Source organism: Sesamum indicum, linkage group LG8, assembly GCF_000512975.1.
Source record: "Sesamum indicum cultivar Zhongzhi No. 13 linkage group LG8, S_indicum_v1.0, whole genome shotgun sequence".
Classification (NCBI taxonomy): Eukaryota; Viridiplantae; Streptophyta; class Magnoliopsida; order Lamiales; family Pedaliaceae; genus Sesamum; species Sesamum indicum.
Window position 1 is genome coordinate 18,769,541 of NC_026152.1, and position 19,161 is coordinate 18,788,701.

Here is a 19,161-nt window from a genome sequence, read left to right on the forward strand (position 1 = left end):
ATTGCCGATCGCCCAAGCTGTTATCCAAGATGCAGAAGCGCGGCAAACAACAGATAAAGCTGTCAGAATATGGCTAACAGAGCTCAAAGATGCAGCCTACAAAGCGGAGGATTTGCTTGAAGAGTTTATGTATGTCAACAACAGTAAGCTTTCCAAACAATATAATTTAAATTTTACCAAGTCAAGGAACATTCTTGATGATCTGCAGAAGACTGTGGTAGAAGGGCTCAACTTGCGGTTACTAGAAAGTAAAACTATGGATGAACAATTTGACATGAGAGAAACAAGTTCTTTTGTTATTGGATCTGAGGTCTATGGAAGAGAGGAAGAGAAAAAGAAGATACTTGAGATGTTGTTGATGCCATCTGGAGAATCCACGAGGGAACATGCAACTGTAATATCAATAGTTGGAAGTCCAGGCATTGGGAAGAGCACTCTTGCTCAGATGGTCTATAATGATGATTTGGTGAAAAAAAGTTTTGATGTGAGAATTTGGGTTTTTGTATCACATGGTTTTAATGTCAAGAGGATAATTAAAGCAGCAATTGAGTCGGTAACTGGAAATCAATGCAACTTAACAGAATTGGACGCTCTGCAGTCTAAATTATGGAATGTATTGCAGAAAAAGAAGTACCTTCTTGTTCTTGATGATGTTTGGAATCAAGATCAGGAGGAATGGGATAAATTGAGGCTGTTATTCAGTGCAGGTGTTGATGAAAGTAGGGTCCTTGTCACCACCCGGTGTCAAAAGGTTGCAATGATTATAGATTCTTCTGCTGCATATCATTTGAAGAGATTGTGTGAAGAAGATTCCTGGGCTCTATTCAAAAAGCGAGCTTTCTTCCATCAAGGAGAAGAAGAGAACAATCCCAGCCTTCTGGCAGTTGGCAAAGAAATTGTTAGAAAATGTGAAGGTGTGCCCTTAGCTGCAAAAGTTCTTGGAGGTCTCATGAGCTTCAAGAGAGAGGAGAGGGATTGGTTGCATGTGCAGCACAGTGAACTTTGGGATATAGGAGTTTACAGAAAGGGAATTTTTCCAGCCATGATTTTGAGCTACCTGCATTTACCACTTCACCTCAAACATTGTTTTGCATTTTGCTCAATCTTTCCAAAAGATTATGAAGTCCAGAGGGAGAAATTAATCCACATGTGGATGGCACAAGGTTTTATCCTCTCAGACGGTGGAAGCAGGTCACTGGAGGACATAGGAGATGAGTATTTTAGTGAGCTGCTATGGATGTGTGTGTTCGAAGAAGTCAATAATTGTGGAGGTGGTTCTACAGGAGGGTACAAGATGAATAAAGTCTTTCACAGCCTTGCAAGATTTATCACAGAAAATGAACACTTAGTACTAGAGAAAGGACTTGGAAGAAGGAATCTTGGACAAGTCCGTCATGCATCAATTGTGTCCCATCTTGGTTCATCTCTAGTTCCGGAGGCCTTACATCAAGCCAAACATTTGAGAACTCTACTTGTCTTTTCTGAAGGAGGAATTCCTACTGTCCCTTCACATATTTTGTCAAGTTTTGTTTACTTGCGGACACTGAAATTGAGTGGATGTCTCGTAAATCTACCTGAGTCCATTGGTGCAATTTCATTTTTGAAGTATCTGGATCTCTCCAACAGTCATTTCCGCGAGTTACCTTCAGCCATATCTTCCCTTTGCTCATTGGAGGTACTAAATTTATTTGCTTGCTATAATCTCAAAAAGTTGCCTCCCATGGGCCAGATTACTGGCCTCAGTCATCTCAACATAAGCGGATGTGAAGCACTGGCAGAGATGCCTAATGGAATCAAAGACTTAGTTCACCTTCAGACCTTACCAATATACATTGTTCCTGTAAATTTTCGGCTACTGAAGAGGTATAATCTGCTGAGAAAGAACTATCAGTTCCCCCCAGGAAGCATATCAGACCTGAAACATGGAAGCATATCAGACCTGAAACATTTAAACCTTCGAGGTGAGCTGAAGATCAAATGCCTGGATCATTTGATTGATGTTGAAGAAGCTAGAGCAGCTAATCTGATGAATAAGGAGTATTTGGAATCTTTAGGGTTGTGCTGGGGTCATACAGGAGCAGACTTCGTCATGAACCCTGACCTGGAAGCCAATGCTGCAAGATTTCAAGAGAGAAAACCTCCCATTCCAGGGCCGTCAGAGGATCCTGAACCACCAATCCCTACAGTACCTTATCTGGGCTTCGCTTGGGAAGTTCTGGAGTGCCTCCAGCCACATAAAAATCTGAAGAAATTGTTCATAGTTGGCTATCCAGGAATCAAGTTTGCACAGTGGACTCTTCCGAACCTGATTGAGTTGGTATTGCTCAACTGTCAAGGATGCTTACAGCTTCCAGTTCTTGGTCATCTTCCACTTTTAAGATCATTGCGCATGGAAGGACTAAGCAGTATTACACATATTGGCCAAGAAATCTATGGAGATGATGTTGAAGTCTCGTTTCCATCACTTCAAGAGCTATCTGTGAGGGACTTCCCACTTTTACAACAGTGGGCGAGGCTGGATAGCAGAGAAACTTTCCCAAGACTCAGGAAATTAATTCTCAACAACTGTCCTCACCTGATTTCAGTGCCACATTTCACATCTCTAGAGCACCTTGAGCTGCGGCATTGTACTTCAACTGTATTGAAGTGCATGGAAGATTTGACCTTGCTTTCAACTCTGGCTATTGAAGGATTCAATGAGTTGTCGTGTCTACCTGGTGAATTGATCAGAAACAATCAACTTCTCAAGAGCGTGAAAATAAGCTCTTGCCGAGAGCTTCAGTCTCTAAGTTCAGAATTCGGAGGCCTCACTTCCCTCACTCTCCTGAGCATCCGTTGGTGTGAGAATCTCCCTCTTCTGTCCAAGGAACTTGAAAACCTTGTTGCTTTGGAGGTTTTGGAGATTAGTGACTGTCATAGCATAACAGCTCTGCAGGGGAACGTGATGGAAGGTCTGAAGTCCCTCCAGGACCTGTCAATAGAGAATTGCAGTAGCCTGGCTTCAATATCCTTCGGGCTTCAGCAACTCTCAGCCCTTAAACATTTGACCATTATGTACTGTCCAAGTCTAGCCGCATTGCCTGATAATCTAGAGAACCTCCCTTCCCTTGTGAGTTTGGCCATTATAAGCTGCCCTATGATAGAATTTCTGCCTGAGGCGATCAAGCATGTGACAACACTCAGGAGCCTGGAAATACGCAGCTGTCCAGGACTCAAAGATTTGCTCGAGTGCTTAGACAGTTTAACATCGCTAATATCATTTGCAATATCAGATTGCCGTAACTTGAAGTCTCTGCCAGCAGCCGTCCGACGTCTCACCAAACTCCAGCACCTGACTATTCAGGACTGCCCTGATCTCCAGAAGCGGTGTCAACAGGAGAGAGGAGAAGATTGGTGGAAAATTGCTCACATACCGCGAAGACACATTTTCTCTTCTGAATCATTAAACTGAAATAGGTAGCACAACATTCTGATTCTGCTTCAGTCTATTGCAAAGAGGAGTTGGCAATGTTGCTGTTTCTTTCATTTTAATAACCTTTTTTCTGTTTAAGTATTGCTGGACTTGTAACTCAAATAACTTCTTGTGAAGCTGTCTGCTATGTCTATGCCTTCATTTGATTAATAAAATTCCTCAAAATGCCACTCACCAAAAATACAATTTATCCTTGTCAATATATAAAAAGAATAGGTTTAACTACATTTAGACCCCTCTAAAAATACAAAATTACACTTTCCCCAAGTAAATTTTAAAATTACATTTATACCCCTTCAAAATTTCTTGGTTTACACCTGACCCCTTCGGTTAGAGTTTGAACGAAAAAGTTGACGTAAGAAAAAATTAAAATTACATAATTTTTTTTATTTTATCGCTCATTTAATATTTTTATATATTTTTTTTGTACTTATAAAGAGATAAATGTAATATATATATATATGAAGTGATGTTAATATTATTATATTTTTTCCTTCATAAGTATAAAATTATTACGTAAAAACGTTAATGAGGGATAAAATAAATAAAAAGTTATTTTTTTTACTAATGTCAGTATTTTTCGTTCAAAAATCCTAACAAAAAGGAGGTTAGGTATAAACAACGAATTTTTGAAAGTATTGTAAGTGTAATTTCAAAACTTATTTAGAAGAAAGTGCAAAATTTCATATTTTCAAAGGGTTTAAGTGTAATTAATCCTAAAGAATAATATAATGTACTTAACTATGCTGAGATATTGAATTGAATACTATCAAATCAAATACGAATTGATAACTTTGGTTCATAGAACAATACGAAGCAAGTATAGTTACTGTATAAACCGTTGAGCAGAACATTTTATTTTAGTAAATGTAAGCATAGTCAACTTAGTTATTACACAAGGGAAGCGTTGACAGCAAGTTTGGGAGAAGGAGATCCGACCAAAGTCTGTAGCTTTATCCGGAAAGAAAGATCATATGGTCATCTGGAATGAAGTGGTGTCTTTGGTGCTGGACCTGGATCACCTCCTGAGCTCTGACACCCATTTCTTCGGCCGGGAGCTAGGTCGTCGTACTTTGACCGAAGAACTGCGGATTCTTGATGTTACTCTCTGTTTGTTGGAGTCTCTCCTCGGAGAAAATCGTAATCATGGATTCATGAACCAAATATTGGAAAACACGATCAAACGCGTGATTCAGGAAGCTGGGAATTACATTGGATTCAGGGTATGTACTCGTATGTATGTATGTATCTACGTATATATTATCGCCCTCTACAATTATCCGCTAATTATAGGACTCCTTCCAAATAACCAGCGATACTTAATTTCTTGCAACAGACACTACGATCTCGTTCCGCCTTTGACGTGAGGATACCATTTGCTGAGGTTGGTCTGACTAGAATAAAAAAAGAGATACTCTCCATCAACGAGGAGCTGAAGAAGATTCATGATCGGAGAAATGTCCAAGAATATTTAGAGCTTACCACCTCTTCAACAGGCAAGCTGCATTGTTTTCATCCAGGAGCATAGCTTTCTTCAGTTCTTGTGATTCATGTGTTAGAAATTTTACGTTATTCTGATGTTGAAGTGTTGGGTTATTAATTAGTATAAATTACGATGGGCTACCTGAAGTTTATAGTTGGTTGAAAAATTATAAAATATTTCCCTGGTATTACCGGTCAAAAGAAGTATTTGTTAGACGACTATTAATTCTAGGGGGAATTTTGTAATTTTTCAAACAACGATTGTATTTGTAATTATGGCAATTTTTCCGGAGCCCATTGTATCTTTTAGACAACGGCTGTAAACTCCTATGCTTTGCTTCCAGATTTATGAACCTGCTGGACTGGACTTGTAGCTTAAGAATCAGTCAATGTCTTCTGTAAAGTGTGAACACATGTTTTAAGAATCTAAATAAAATGGTAAGAATCTTGAACTGATTAATGCCAGTTAAATTGCCTTTCTAAGCAGGTAACTCCACCACTTTCTTGAGTCCACCAAGAAGAACCCCAATTGCAGAGGGCAAACTGGTGGGACTTGAAAAGGACTTGGTGACAATGCTAGATAATCTGACTGGACATCCATTGCAACTTAAAGTTTTTCCAGTCATTGGTATGGCTGGTATTGGGAAGACAACATTTTGCAAGAAACTATATGATCATCCACTGGTCATGCATCACTTCTATGTTCGTGCATGGGTCACTATATCACAGCAATATGAAGTGAGAGAAATGTTGTTGAGCATTCTATGTTGTGTTACCTATATTTCAAAGGAGATATATGAAAAGAGAGATGAAGAATTAAGAGAGCAAGTGTACAGAAGTTTGAAGGGTAAGAGATATCTCATTGTATTGGATGATATGTGGGATACCGAAGCTTGGGACGACTTGAAGAGAACATTCCCTGACGATAAGAATGGTAGTAGAGTTATGTTGACAAGTCGGCTTAGAGACATAGCTGTTCATGCATGTCAAGATACTAGTCCACACAGTATGCGATGTTTGAGCATACATGAAAGTTGGGAACTACTTAGTTCAAAAATCTTTGTGGATGAACCCTGCCCCATGGAGTTGTTGACAATTGGAAAGCAAATAGCATGTAAATGTCAAGGACTGCCACTAGCAATAGTTGTTGTAGGAGGGCTTTTATCAAAGATGGACAAGAAACTAGATGTTTGGGACAATGTTGCACAAAGCGTAGGGTCACTGGTGTTGGGAGAAGCAGACCACTGCCAAAACATACTTGCTTTGAGTTATAACCATTTGCCTGATCACTTGAAGGCATGCTTCCTTTACATGGGAATTTTCCCGGAAGATTATGAGATATCAGTTAAGAAATTGGTATGGTTGTGGGTTGCTGAGGGATTTATCAGGCTTAGTATGTTCAAGAGCTTGGAAGAAGTGGCTGGGGACTATCTTGAGGACCTGATTGCCAGAAGTCTTATAATGGTCAAGAGGAGAAGTGCCAATGGTAGGATCAAGACTTGCTACATCCATGATCTCATGAGAGAACTGTGTGTGCACGAATCCCAAAAAGAAGGCTTTTTTCTTGTGATCAAAAGCAGTGAACAGTTGATACTAACGAATCTATATGATGACAAACAGAAGTGGACTATTGGCACTAAAGAATCAGCAGCAGTGGACAAGCACCTTCATAATCTGCGACGCCTCTCGTTCCACTCCAACATCCTCAAGTACATAAACACGACTTCATTTCAACTCGTCCAATCTATCATGTACTTCAAGAAGTTATCTTTACCAGACCCTTTACAGTACTTAGGCATGAAGAATTTCATGCTACTCAAGGTGTTAGATATAATGAATATACATTTGAGTATTGTTCCATCTGTGATAGCAGATTTGATTCTGTTGAAGTTCATGGCCCTCACCATCGTAAATGACTTCAGTATGGATTCTTTCATCACGTTGCGTGGCCTACAGATCCTCATTATTGATTGTGAATGGGATGGCTGTTTAGCCAGGATATTGTGGGATATGCTGGAGTTAAGACATTTTCGTTTGAAGAGGAGCTGTCTATCTAATTCACCAATTTATTATACAAAGTCAGCTTCAACATCAGTGTTAAGTCTACAAGATGCAGAAGTTCGACTCAGGGTTCTGAAGAATTTACAAACTTTGTCTACAATAAGGCCTATAAGTTGTACCCAGGAAGTCTTTCTGTCCGTGCCCAATTTAAGGAAATTGGGAATATACCAAACTGAAGAGGACTACCGGTTCCGTGGGTGGTTTGAACAGCTTGTCCACTTACAAGAACTTGAGACGCTCAAGTATGCCTTTAGTAATCCATTTGTCAGTTCCGCTTTGAAACCAGATCGCCTTCCATCATGGAGAAGTTTCCCCCCAAAGCTTGTGAAATTGACCCTGAGTGGCACTTCACTGCCATGGGAAGATATGGTTGAGCTCAGTATGCTACCCAAACTAGAGGTGCTCAAACTTAGAAATTATGCCTTCTCAGGATCAGTATGGAAATCTAGGGAAGGTGGTTTTCCTCGTCTCAAGTTTCTGCTAATTGGCAGCACAAATTTAGAGATATGGGATGCTGATGGAACTCATTTTCCGAACCTTCAGCAACTTGTCCTAAGGCATTGCAAGTTTTTGAAAGAGATCCCTTATGGCATTAGTGAAGCACCTTTGCTGGAGAAAATTGAACTACATTGTTGCAAGGATTCGGCTGTAATTTCTGCAAGGCATTTGCAAGAAGAACAACAGAGCCTGGGGAATGATGGGCTCAAAATTCACATAAGTGAAGGTTAATAAACTAGCTAGACTGAGGCAAAACACTTGTCAGTGTAATAAGCTCAAAAACTACTAGCAGAAATCTTACTGCAGTTGGGCTCCCAGCAATCTCATCATCAATTATGTCTATGTTTCTTATTAAGTTTTTCTATGGGAACATGATTATTTTCCGTTCGCCTTCTATCTTTTCCTCTGTTTTACCATGTCTTTTTCCGGATTCAGGTTTTCTTGCAATAACAGTGTAACTGCTGAAGATCATATTGATTAAGCAAATGCACACATACCGTATACATATTATTGGAAAATGTAATTTGTGAGCACTGAGAAAGCTATACTTTTGGGAGCTGGTACAAGATATATGATCCATGTATACTAACTTCATGCCAGCTGAATCAACTCTCTACAACAATGTCAAGACTCAAGCGTATGCATGTGACAAGAAGGTAGTTAGTATCAAAGACTTGTCACTTGTGGTACCAAAAACTGCATGAATAATTCAGACAATATATACATATACTGGTCAGAATTACTAAACTTCCTTATCTTGGTTATCATTAGATATCCAAAAAATGGAAATTTTCTCATTTCACATCTTCCATAAAGTGGGATGGTAGAAAGTAGAAACAAAACTGAAGCACTTGCTCTGATTCAAGATCTAGTGTAAAATGTTTGCAAGTCAATGAAGTATATATTCGCTATTATCCCAGTATTGATTTTTCTCAACCCATACTAGCTCATATTCACCAAAGGCCATCAGAGAAATACAAGTGCTCATGATCCCTTTCCAACATCCGGATTACCATAAATGAATGTATAACTGTCATTTTCAATTTTAAAGAATCTACAAGTTCAGAGTAGTGATAGAAGATGACCAATTTACTTTCTCTTGAATTGTGGCCACAAGTAGTTAATCTCATCCCACATTGCTAGAAAATAGACTTTAGAAATATTTATAAGAAATCATCATGCCAGTCATGCTCGCCGAGCTTTGTAGCGCAAGCTTGTAACCCAAGTGGGGGCTTCAAAGTGATTGAACATTGGGCCTGCCCAACCAGTTGGGTCATTGGTTGCTAAATGCCGGCTTGCCTGTTCCAAGCGAGGAGTTGGGCTATGTAGCTCAAGCGAAGGTTTGGGCTTCGTGCCTCTTAGAGTGGAGGGCATTGCGTCAGGCTGGCTTCACAGAGCAACGAAAACCTCCCGCTCTTTGCAGTGGAGAGATAACAAGCTGGTGCTTCCTTGGCTCAAAAAGCTGGCTGAGTTGGCCTTAATTGAACAATCATTTTTAGAAAGTAACAAACCAAAAAGGATTGAACAAAACCTGTACAGAAGAACAACCAACCTCCTTAGAAACGGGATTCTTTATGAACCAAGAAAAGAATTTGGCAATCAATATGTAAATGAGACAAAAACATGCAAATTGGAGCAAAGGCAGCATACTAAGGAATTCCTAAGTTTGTGGGGGCTATGCATCTATCTGTAAGGGACATGAGAAATTTTCCACCAGTCTTCACCTCTGTCCTGCTGTCAACGTCCCTGGAGACAAGGGCAGCCCTGGGTCGATAGGTGGTGGAGTTTGCTCAGCCGTCTAATGGTCACCAGCAAAGTTTTCAGATTTTGGCAATCTAATATAGCCAATGTTCGTAGCGCTGCAAAATTGCCTAACTCTGTGATTCTTGGGCAGCTACGTATCTCCAGCTTCGGTAATGCTGTGGCATGCTTGATCCCGTCAGGCAAAAGTTCTATCAGAGGGCAACTGATAATGGCCAAAATCTTGAGAGCAGAAAGATGCTCATGATTGTCAGGAAAAACAGCTAGGCTTGGAGAATACGTAATGGCCAACTACTCCAAAGATGTGAGATGCTGAATAATTTGCAATCTCTGTCTGCAATACGGCCTGTAAATTGTACCAGAAAAAACTTCCTCTCCATACCCACCTTAAACAAATTGGGAATACACCAAACTGAAGAGGACTACCCTTTCCGTGGGTGGTTTGAACAGCTTGTCCACTTACAATAGAACTTGAGATGCTCAAGTATGCCTTTGATAATCCATTTAAAACCAGATCGTCTGCCGTCATGGGAAAGTTGGTTTTCATTGTCTCAAGTTTTTGCTAATTGGGAGCACAGATGTAGAGATATGGGAGGCTGATGGAAATCATTTTCCGAAGCTGCTTCAGCACCTTGTTCTAACAATAACAATGTAAATGGTGGGAAATCCAATGTTTGCAAGTATATATTCGCTATTACTATCCCAGTATTGGTTTTTCTCAACCCATAAACCATCAGAGAGATTGGAGAATACAAGTGCTGATGATCCCTTTCCAATATCGGGATTACAATAAATGAGTACGTAACTACTGTCCGTTTTAATTTTAAACATTCTACAACTTCAAAGTAGTGATACTGATAGAACATGACCAATTTACTTTCTCTTGAATTCTGGCCACAAGTAGTTAATCTCATCCCACATTGCTAGAAAACCAACTTCAGGACATATTTATAAGAAACCAGCATGCCACACATGCTTGCCGAGCTTGGTAGCGCAAGCTTGTAACCCAAGTGGGGGTATCAAAGTGATTGAACATTGGGCCAACTCAATTAGTTGGGTCATTGGCTGTTAATTGTTGGCTTGCCCGTTCCAAGTGAGGAGTTGGGCTATGTAGCTTAAGCGAAGGTTTGGGCTCCATGGCTCTTAGAGTGGAGGGCATTGCGTCAGGCTGGCTTAACAGAGCAACGAAAACCTCCCGCTCTTTGTAGTGGAAGGATAACAAGCCGGTGCTTCCTTGGCTCAAAAAGCTGGTTGAGTTGGCCTCAATTGAACAATCATTTTTTAGAAAGTAACAAACAAAATCTTGGAACAAGCAGCATAAAAAGGAGGAACTAAGGAGTTCCTAATGCGTCAATCCAAGTTTGTGGGGGCTATGTATCTGTAAGGGACATGAGAAATTTTCCACCAGTCTTCGCCTCTGTCCTGCTGACAACGTCCTTGGAGACGAGGGCAGTCCTGGATCGACAGGTGCTGGAGTTTGCTCAGCCGTCTAGTGGTTACCGGCAAAGTTTTCAGATTTTGGCAATCTGATATGGCCAATGTTCGTAGCGCTGCAAAATTGCCTAACCACTCAGGCAACTCTTGATTCTTGGGCAGCTACGTATCTCCAAGCTCCGCAATGCTGTGGCATGCTTGATCCCGTCAGGCAAAAATTCTATCAGAGGGCAACTGATAATGGCCAAACTCTTGAGAGCAGAAAGATGCTCAGGATTTTCAGGAAAAGCAGCTAGGCTTGGACAATACATAATGGCCAAGTACTCCAAGGATGTGAGATGCTGAGATCCGATTGATATTGAAGTCAGGCTACTGCAGTTCTCAATAGACAAGGTTTGTAGAGATCTCAAATGCCCTATCACGTTCTCTGACAGTGAGATCAGACTGTGGCAATCACTTATCTCCAGAGACTCCAAACTAGTGAGATTTTGAAAACCATGTGGCAGCATTTGGAGCTCCTCGCACCAGCGAATGGTGAGGGACCTAAGGGAATTCAGGCCACTAAATTCTGGAAAGAGGGACCGAAGTTTAGGAGAAGAGATTATCTTTAGACACGCCAGATGAGGCTTGTCTCTCAGCAACTTTTCAGGTATTGATATCAGCTCAGGGAACCCGTCAATTACCAGGGTTGTGAGTTGGGATAATTCTTCCATGCATGTTAATATTGCTGACTTGCAATTGTGAAGCTCCAAATGCTTCAGAGACACTAACGATGGGATGGATACAAGGTTTTGGCAATTTCTGAGAATGAGTTTGCTGAGTTTTGGGAATACTTCTTTGCCATCCGGGCTCGACCACTCACTCAAACTTGCAAATTCTCCCATAAAAAGTTCTTGCAGCGATGGAAATGATATTACTGTAACATCATCACCATAGAATTCCTCACCAATGAATGTAATTTTACTCATCCCTTCCATGTGCAGTGATTTGAGAAGTGGAAGATGACCAAGAATGGGAAGATCCACACATCCTTCACAGTTTATCAGGACCATCTTCATCAGGTTTGGAAGATTCCAGCACGGGAACTTGAATCCTGGGTACCCTACTACAAACAAGTTCTTGAGGTTTTTATGCGGCTCGAGGCTTGCCATAGTTTCTGCTGCGAAGTGCGGATCAGAAGTAGTTGCACAAGCTTCAGGACCCTCTGGATCTGATGGTCCTGCAGACCCTGGTAAGAGAGGTTTTTGCTCTTGAAATCTAACTGCATTTGCTCCTAAAGCAGGATTCATGATGGAATCTGATCCCTCATGGCCCCAACAGAGCCCCAGTGAATTTAAATGTGCTTTACTTATCAGATTAGCTGCTTTAGCTTCCTCAACATCACGTACATGTTCAAGCTGCTTAATTTTCAACCCACCTCGGAGATCCAAATGCTGTAGTTCAAACAAACTTCCTAATTCGACTGTTTCTATTAAATGCGAAGCATCTGTTTGGATATTAAGCTTCAGATTCTTGAACCGTAGGTCTTTAACTCTAAACTGTGGGAGGTTTTTGGGTACTATATATATTGGCAAAGTCTGCAGGTAAACCAAGTTTCTAATACCATATGGTATCTCTGCAAGTGCTTCGCATCCACTTATGTCAAGGTGCCTCAGGCCAGTAATTCGACTTAATGGGGGCAAGACTTTAAGGTTATAGCAACCAAGTAAATTCAGTACCTGTAAAGAGCAGAGGGAAGAGATAGCGAAAGGTAAACTGTGGAAATGACTATTGGACAGATCAAGGTACCTCAGAAGTGAAAGTTCAACAATCGACGCAGGCAGCTCTGTGTGACATCCACTCAGCGTCAGCACCCGCAAGTGGACAAAACTGGAAAAGATATGGGAGGGTGCTGTGGGAAGCCCACCTTCTGAAAACACGAGGAGAGTTCGCAAATGCTTAGATTGACGCAAGGCTTCTGGAATGAGAGGTGGCCTGTAGCTGTATTCAGGCAAAACTGATGCATGACGAACTTGTGGAACACTATTTTGTCCAAGTCCTTGCTCTAGTACCAAGAATTCTTTCCCACCCATGAATCTTGCAAGATTGTAGAAAGTTTCATTGGTCTTGTACCCTCTTACAGGACCACCTTCACATTCTTTAATTTCTTCAAATACAGACATCCAGAGCAGCTCATTGAAATACTCGTTCCCGATATCTTCCAACGCCTTGCCTTCTCCATCTGAGAGGATAAAGCCATGTGCCATCCACATGTGAATTATATTCTTCCTCTCAAATTCTTGATTTTTTGGAAATATCGAGCAAAATACAAAGCAATGTTTGAGATGAGCAGGCAAATGCAGGTAGCTTACAAGTAGAGCAGGGAAAACTCCATCTCTGTAATCTCTCAACTTCCAGAGATCACTGTTTTGCACGTGCAACCAATCTGTCTCCTCTTTTTTGAAGCGCATGAGGCCTCCAAGAACTTTTGCAGCTAAGGGTAAACCTCGGCATTTCTTGACTAATTCTTTTCCAACTACCACAAGGTTTGGATGGTTTTCTTCTTCTAGTTGATCAAGAAAAGCTCGTTTCCTGAATAGTGCCCAGCAATCTTCTTTGCATAAGCCCTTCAAATGATATGCCAGGTTAGAAGGACCTATAATCATAGCGATCTTTTGAGAACGAGTAGTGACCAGAATCCTACTTCCATCGAAACCGTAGCTGAATAATGGCCTCAGTTTATCCCATTCATCCTCATTTTCATTCCAAACATCGTCAAGCACAAGAAGGAATTTTCTCTTGTGTAATATGTCCCATAGTTTAAACTGCAAAGCATCCAACTCCTCCAAGTCACATTTGCTCCGAGTTGCAGACTCAATTGCTGCTTTGATTACCCTCTTCACCTTAAAATCAGGTGACACATACACCCAAATTCTCAAATCAAAATATCTCTTTACCTCATCATCATTATAAACCATCTGAGCAAGAGTACTCTTCCCAATGCCTGGAGAACCAACTATTGACACTACACACGATCTCTCTCCAGATGACTCTAACAACATTTCAAGAATCTTCCTGCTCTCCTCTTCCCTTCCACAGACCTCAGACACAACAACGAACGAGCTCGTTTCTTTCTGCCCGCAACGTTTCTTTCTGCTAGCGGTAACTTGAGTCCTTCCACCAGGGCCTCCTGCAGATCATTAAGAACCCTTCTATTCTTATTGAAATTCACAGCATACGATTTGGATCCCCCACCCTTTTGTCTATAAGTAAATTCCTCAATTAAATCCTCAACTCTGCAGGTTGCATCTTTCAGCTCTGAAAGCCAGACCCTGACAGCTTTATCGGTAGCTTGCCGCTCTTCAGCGTCCTGGATAACAGCTTGGGCCATCGGCAATATCCTTTTAAGCTTCTTGAACTGATCATCGAGCTCAAAGTAATCAGAGAATTCCTGAAGAACAGGATCAGCTATTTTATCAAAAATAACCTGCAAAAGTGGAGCCAGGACTATCTCTGCCATCTCAAATCTGGTCAGATGGGATGTGGGAACAGAAGATGAATTGTTGCAAAAAAACTGTGTAGTTTACAGCTTTGCGGGTTGAAAATTTACAAACCTCCAACTTTCTCAAGGAACTCAATGATGCAAAAGCTGAAGTCAAGTCAGCCAAATGGGATGTTACTGGCAAAAAGTGTGCCCGAATTCTTCTTCCTTCTGTGCTACTGGTCCACATTGCAATCTTGTTGAAATATTAGAACGAAAGAGGGTGACAGCTTTCATAGTTCAAAAAGCCAGTGAGACAAAGTTCAACTATTCATGAAGAAATCAGTGAGAAAGTCAATCAAGAAATCAAGCTGTAGTTCAAACAAATATTTCCAAGTCATTGAAATATTCACTATTTTATCGATCAAGAGAATTTATGTGCCATCAATCCCTAATTATATGATTTTCATTTTCAAAAAGTTACCAGTCCGAAGGGGTAAAAAGATGATCAATTTACTCCCTCTTGAATTCCACCGAAGGAGTGTAAAACATCCCACATTATTACAGAACAAACTTCGATAAGGAACCGCACATTACCCCAACGTGGGCTTGTAACTTAAGTGGGGCTATGAAGTGGTTGAACATTTGGTTAGTCCAACTAGTTGGGCATTGATTGCTAATTGGCCCATTCCAAACAGGGGTTGGCGGTTGGGTCATGTAGCTTAAGCGAAGATTAGAGCTTCATAGATCCTACAGCGGAGTGCAAAGCGTCAGGTTGGTTTCACGTAGCAGCGAAATCTATCCGCTCATGCAGTGGAAAGATAACAGGCCAGTGCTTATAAACTAGACGGGTTGGCCCTCGTTGAACAATCACTTTTTTCTATTTTATTTTTGCTTATTAAGATGTTGAAAATTAATTCTTCTTGCTAAATATTTTTTGTTCGATTTATCCGAGTAACTTATTCTATTTGCAGCAGAAGTATGATAGGATGATGCTTCGTGCATCCAAGAAAGCTAGATTTGTTGGCCCTAACTGAAACTTCCTTTTTGTTTTTTTGAGATTGTCAAAATTAATTATTCTTTAATTAATGGAAGCAACTTATGCTGGATTTTGGTTATATTAAAACTTATAGAGATGGGGAAGACAGGAAAACATGTGATGGTCTTTACACAATTAGACAATTAAGTCTATGATAGATTTCATATATTTTGGCTAGTCATAAATAAAGTCGATCAACTAATAGACGTAGAAATTGAACCGTAACTATTTTCCATGTTTAAAAGTTCAAATATTTGAATTATTTGAAGCGCGGTTGTTCAACTTGGTTATTTTTTATTAATCGAAATTTTCGACCTACTAAAATTATTTCGATTTTATTCGATTTTTGTAGCAAACTAATTGAAAATTAAATAATAATAATAATAATCTAATGTTAATTTATTAATTATGACTTGTTTTTTAATTAATAATTGAATAAAATTAAGTATATATTAATTATAAAATTATTATTTTTGGTTATAAATACTGATATTAAGATGTTTAATATTTATATATTACTTTTTTATTATATTTATATATACTTTATAAAATTTGGTATTCTATTGAGTTTGATTAACCAACACAAAAGATTAAAATCAAGCCGAATATCGAAACTTTAAATAAATAAAAAGAACAAATAAGAAACCGAATTTTTTATTAATTTGATAAAAAAAAAAAAAGAATTTTCAATTTGATCAATCTTACTTGATTAACCAAAAATTGCACATCCATATTTACTAAAATAAAAGTAATTATATATTTTTATCAATATTTCATAGCCTTAAAATATCTCAAGTTATATTTGAATGAATAGATTTGAAATTATACACTTTAAGTCCTCAAAGGCTCGTATACTGTATTTGATTTGTTTGGATAATTACAAATATAAGAATCATTCAACCCTAACTTCGATTTACATTCTATTAAATATCGATGTACTTAAAATTATTTTAATATAAATCATCTGAAACTTTTTTTTCTTTCAAACCATCCTCTTAAATTCAAATCCTTAATAATGTATTCCACATTTCTTGAAAGGAAATAAAAATGTTAATTAGATAGAGTAGAAATATTATCAAGAAACAAAGTAATCATGAAAAGGAAAAGTATCCAATTAAGATTCCCATTCCCATTTTGATAGAACAGATCACAACAAATCCAACCAATCTCACAATCATCACTTCAACTCAGTTTCAAGAAAAGTGACCCGAAAATTATTTCCCACAAAAAAGAAAAGGAAAGAGGATAAAAAGCCATCAAAGGCAGCAAAAGTTAAAAGGAAAAACAAGAAAAAAGACACGAAGGAGGAAGACGCTTTCCACACGGAGGACGTTGGGCGGCTTCCACCGTCAGAGCAGTTAATAAACAGTATTTATAGTGGAGATATTTGTCGTTTCATGGTGAACGAAAAGCCAGAGGACCCCAATCCAGACCTGAAACCGGATCCAAATCAGGGCCCGGAACCTTCATCTGCAGCTGTGCCTTTGGAGACTAAAAGAGGGAACAGAAAAAGGATGGCCGTAGCTCCGGCCTCGGTAGCTACCAACCCTTCTTGGTTTACTCCGAAAAGGTGAACTTTTCATGACTGGTGTTGTTGTTTTATTTGTTTGTATTGATTGAATTATGATGATATGTGTGATTTTCTTGGTGAATTGTAGAAAATATACTGGAGGGGCTGAAAAAGGTAGTGTCTTGTGTGGTTTTGCTTTGTGGGTCTTCAAGAAATGGGGGTTGTCTTGGTGCAAAGGGTTTTGTTGGGAGGGACGTAGCATTAATGCATATTGTTTGATGGGTTCTGTGCACAATTCTGTTTCAGTGGGAGGAATTGAAAGGTCTGCAGTGGGATGAGACTCCCCAAACCCATTGTGTTTCTGTTTAAATGTGTGATATGAATGAAGTTTTTAATTAAAGTTTATTCAGATAATTTTAACTGCCTTCGTTACTGAGGTGATATTAATATATGATCTTTTTAATCTTAGTCATTTTCAATACTTATTCCCCATTGTTTGTTCTGTTTGCTTCTTTCGCAGGTTGCTTATTATCTTTTGTTTAATCAACTTAATAAATTACATAGATCGAGGTGCTATAGCAAGTAATGGTGTAAATGGTAGCCGCAAAACTTGCTCAAAAGATGGTACATGCTCATCTGGTAGTGGAATTCAGTAAGTACTACATTTGTTATCTTATCTTCATGTGACACTGCAAAAGCCGTCTTTTTGTTTGTATACCAGAGTCTTGATTGTTTCACATTTCACATATTTTTGCCCTCATAATGGTGGTCGTGATGGTAGTATGTGTAGGTGTTTTGTGTCGTTACCCTTACATTATTCTATTTGGCATATGTTCTAATTCGGATTCTACTCAGGGGCGATTTTAACATGAATAATTTTGAGGATGGAGTCTTATCATCTGCCTTCATGGTTGGACTCCTTGTGGCATCTCCAATATTTGCATCTTCAGCCAAGAGGTAATAAATCTTTCTTGTTTGTTGTTACCTCATGATATGATTGGTATTTATCTTTGTTTGTTTAATTCATAAAAGAAGGTAGAGATAACCCCGGGAATGGAGTACAAGAAAATGTATTTGTGTACTTGAAATGATAGTTTAATTGGTATCAGTAAAAGGAAATCTTTCTGAGAGCAAAACTTCAGGGTTTGCCTTGCCAAAGTATACAAATGAAGGAAAAATTGCAAGGTAAAATATGTTGGTGCTAATTCACAATGATGAAATTGAAGTAACAATGACAGAGCAACAAATCAAGATGAATGTTTAAGCTTGTGGCTGGTGCATTAGTACGTCAGTGCCTGTCTTTTTAACACGTATGAGATTTTGATAAGAAGTCTAATGATCGTATCTGTCTATTATAACTCATTTTGACCTTTTAACTCCTTAGCTGAGCAAAGCTTCCTACAACTATAAGGTAAAGGGCCATAGTGCTGATAAATTTCTATATCCTGTTTAAATCTCTTTATTGCTTTGGAGCTTATTTCCCTAACTATCTTCTTCTTCGTGTGTCTACTTTGCAGTTTTAATCCTTTTCGGCTTATTGGAATTGGTTTGACCGTGTGGACTCTTGCAGTTGCTTTCTGTGGATTTTCATTTAATTTTTGGTCTATCGCAGTCTGTCGAATGTAAGTAAAATTTTCTGTGTTACACAAATTTTATGCAGCATTTTATTTCCTTTGTTTATGTTGTTATAGTTCACTCTTGGGATTTTTGTTTTCTGTAGGCTGGTGGGTGTGGGTGAGGCTTCCTTTATAAGTCTTGCCGCTCCATTCATTGATGACAATGCCCCAGTCACCCAGGTTTGGTTTTCTCCTTAAGCCTGTGCATTAGATTACAGAATATTATACTTAAGTCTTATGCATTAGATTACAGATAAGTATATTATTCGCACCTCTTTATCACATGATACTTTCTCAACACTTTGTCCTTCTTGCTACAAGATAACTGTGAACTGCACTGTTCCAATCTGCCCTGGAATTTTTGCATATGACATGCTCTTCCATGTAACAGAGGACAGCATGGCTGGGAACATTTTACATGTGTATACCAACTGGTGTGGCTGTGGGGTATGTTTATGGTGGAGTGGTACGTCTACGTTCATTCTTGATTAGTTGCGTGCGAAAGACCTGCTAACTATTTTGCAATGACTAGTTCTTGCTTGATCATGCGTTTGTTATTGCCTTCCATATTTCAGTTCAATCTTTTTATTTTCTGCCCCTCTTCTCTTAGTCTCATCTTTACTGTTATTGGAAATTCATCAAATGTTTTGATTTTGTGCTGGATTCTAGATTAGTCGCTTTGGTTGGCGTTGGGCGTTCTGGGTAGAGGCAATTTTGATGCTCCCTTTTGCTATTTTAGGCTTTGTGATGAAACCATTGCAGTTGAAAGGTCAATACTAGACTATTGATTTGGTGGCATCTTTTTCTATCAAACATTTGCCAACACCT

At 39.2% G+C, this 19,161-nt stretch overlaps 5 protein-coding genes across 5 annotated transcripts in view; 3 read left to right on the forward strand and 2 right to left on the reverse strand.

Moving 5' to 3' along the window:
• Positions 7 to 3,645, forward strand: LOC105169452 (putative disease resistance protein RGA3). The gene has a single exon (XM_020696394.1). The coding sequence runs from the start codon at positions 128 to 130 to the stop codon at positions 3,449 to 3,451; it is 3,324 nt and encodes a 1,107-aa protein (XP_020552053.1). The 5' UTR covers positions 7 to 127; the 3' UTR covers positions 3,452 to 3,645.
• Positions 4,294 to 7,901, forward strand: LOC105169325 (putative late blight resistance protein homolog R1B-14). Its single transcript, XM_011089705.2, has 3 exons — positions 4,294 to 4,695; positions 4,809 to 4,968; positions 5,442 to 7,901. The coding sequence occupies exons 1-3, from the start codon at positions 4,447 to 4,449 to the stop codon at positions 7,742 to 7,744; spliced, it is 2,712 nt and encodes a 903-aa protein (XP_011088007.1). The 5' UTR covers positions 4,294 to 4,446; the 3' UTR covers positions 7,745 to 7,901.
• On the reverse strand, positions 10,837 to 13,665 carry LOC105169453 (putative disease resistance protein RGA3). The gene has a single exon (XM_020696055.1). The coding sequence runs from the start codon at positions 13,663 to 13,665 to the stop codon at positions 10,837 to 10,839; it is 2,829 nt and encodes a 942-aa protein (XP_020551714.1).
• Positions 13,717 to 14,617, reverse strand: LOC110012478 (putative disease resistance RPP13-like protein 1). The gene has a single exon (XM_020696404.1). The coding sequence runs from the start codon at positions 14,205 to 14,207 to the stop codon at positions 13,740 to 13,742; it is 468 nt and encodes a 155-aa protein (XP_020552063.1). The 5' UTR covers positions 14,208 to 14,617; the 3' UTR covers positions 13,717 to 13,739.
• LOC105169454 (probable sphingolipid transporter spinster homolog 2) overlaps positions 16,341 to 19,161 on the forward strand; it is a 5,883-nt gene continuing 3,062 nt past the window's right edge. Inside the window, exons 1-7 of the mRNA XM_020696056.1 lie at positions 16,341 to 16,777; positions 17,238 to 17,369; positions 17,573 to 17,674; positions 18,235 to 18,339; positions 18,438 to 18,513; positions 18,725 to 18,799; positions 19,003 to 19,110. Of these exons, the coding sequence (XP_020551715.1) occupies positions 16,605 to 16,777; positions 17,238 to 17,369; positions 17,573 to 17,674; positions 18,235 to 18,339; positions 18,438 to 18,513; positions 18,725 to 18,799; positions 19,003 to 19,110 (771 nt within the window). The 5' untranslated portion in view covers positions 16,341 to 16,604. The remainder of the gene's footprint in view (positions 16,778 to 17,237; positions 17,370 to 17,572; positions 17,675 to 18,234; positions 18,340 to 18,437; positions 18,514 to 18,724; positions 18,800 to 19,002; positions 19,111 to 19,161) is intronic.

What these genes read in the sequence shown, in the direction of transcription:
- LOC110012478 (XM_020696404.1), bottom strand. Translation starts at nt 14,207, where the DNA reads ATGGCAGAGATAGTCCTGGCTCCACTTTTGCAGGTTATTTTTGATAAA.
- LOC105169452 (XM_020696394.1), top strand. Translation starts at nt 128, where the DNA reads ATGTATGTCAACAACAGTAAGCTTTCCAAACAATATAATTTAAATTTT.
- LOC105169325 (XM_011089705.2), top strand. Translation starts at nt 4,447, where the DNA reads ATGGTCATCTGGAATGAAGTGGTGTCTTTGGTGCTGGACCTGGATCAC. An exon ending in GGAATTACATTGGATTCAGG is followed by an intron (nt 4,696 to 4,808) that starts GTATGTACTCGT and finishes TTCTTGCAACAG; the next exon opens with ACACTACGATCTCGTTCCGC. An exon ending in GCTTACCACCTCTTCAACAG is followed by an intron (nt 4,969 to 5,441) that starts GCAAGCTGCATT and finishes CTTTCTAAGCAG; the next exon opens with GTAACTCCACCACTTTCTTG.
- LOC105169453 (XM_020696055.1), bottom strand. Translation starts at nt 13,665, where the DNA reads ATGGTTTATAATGATGATGAGGTAAAGAGATATTTTGATTTGAGAATT.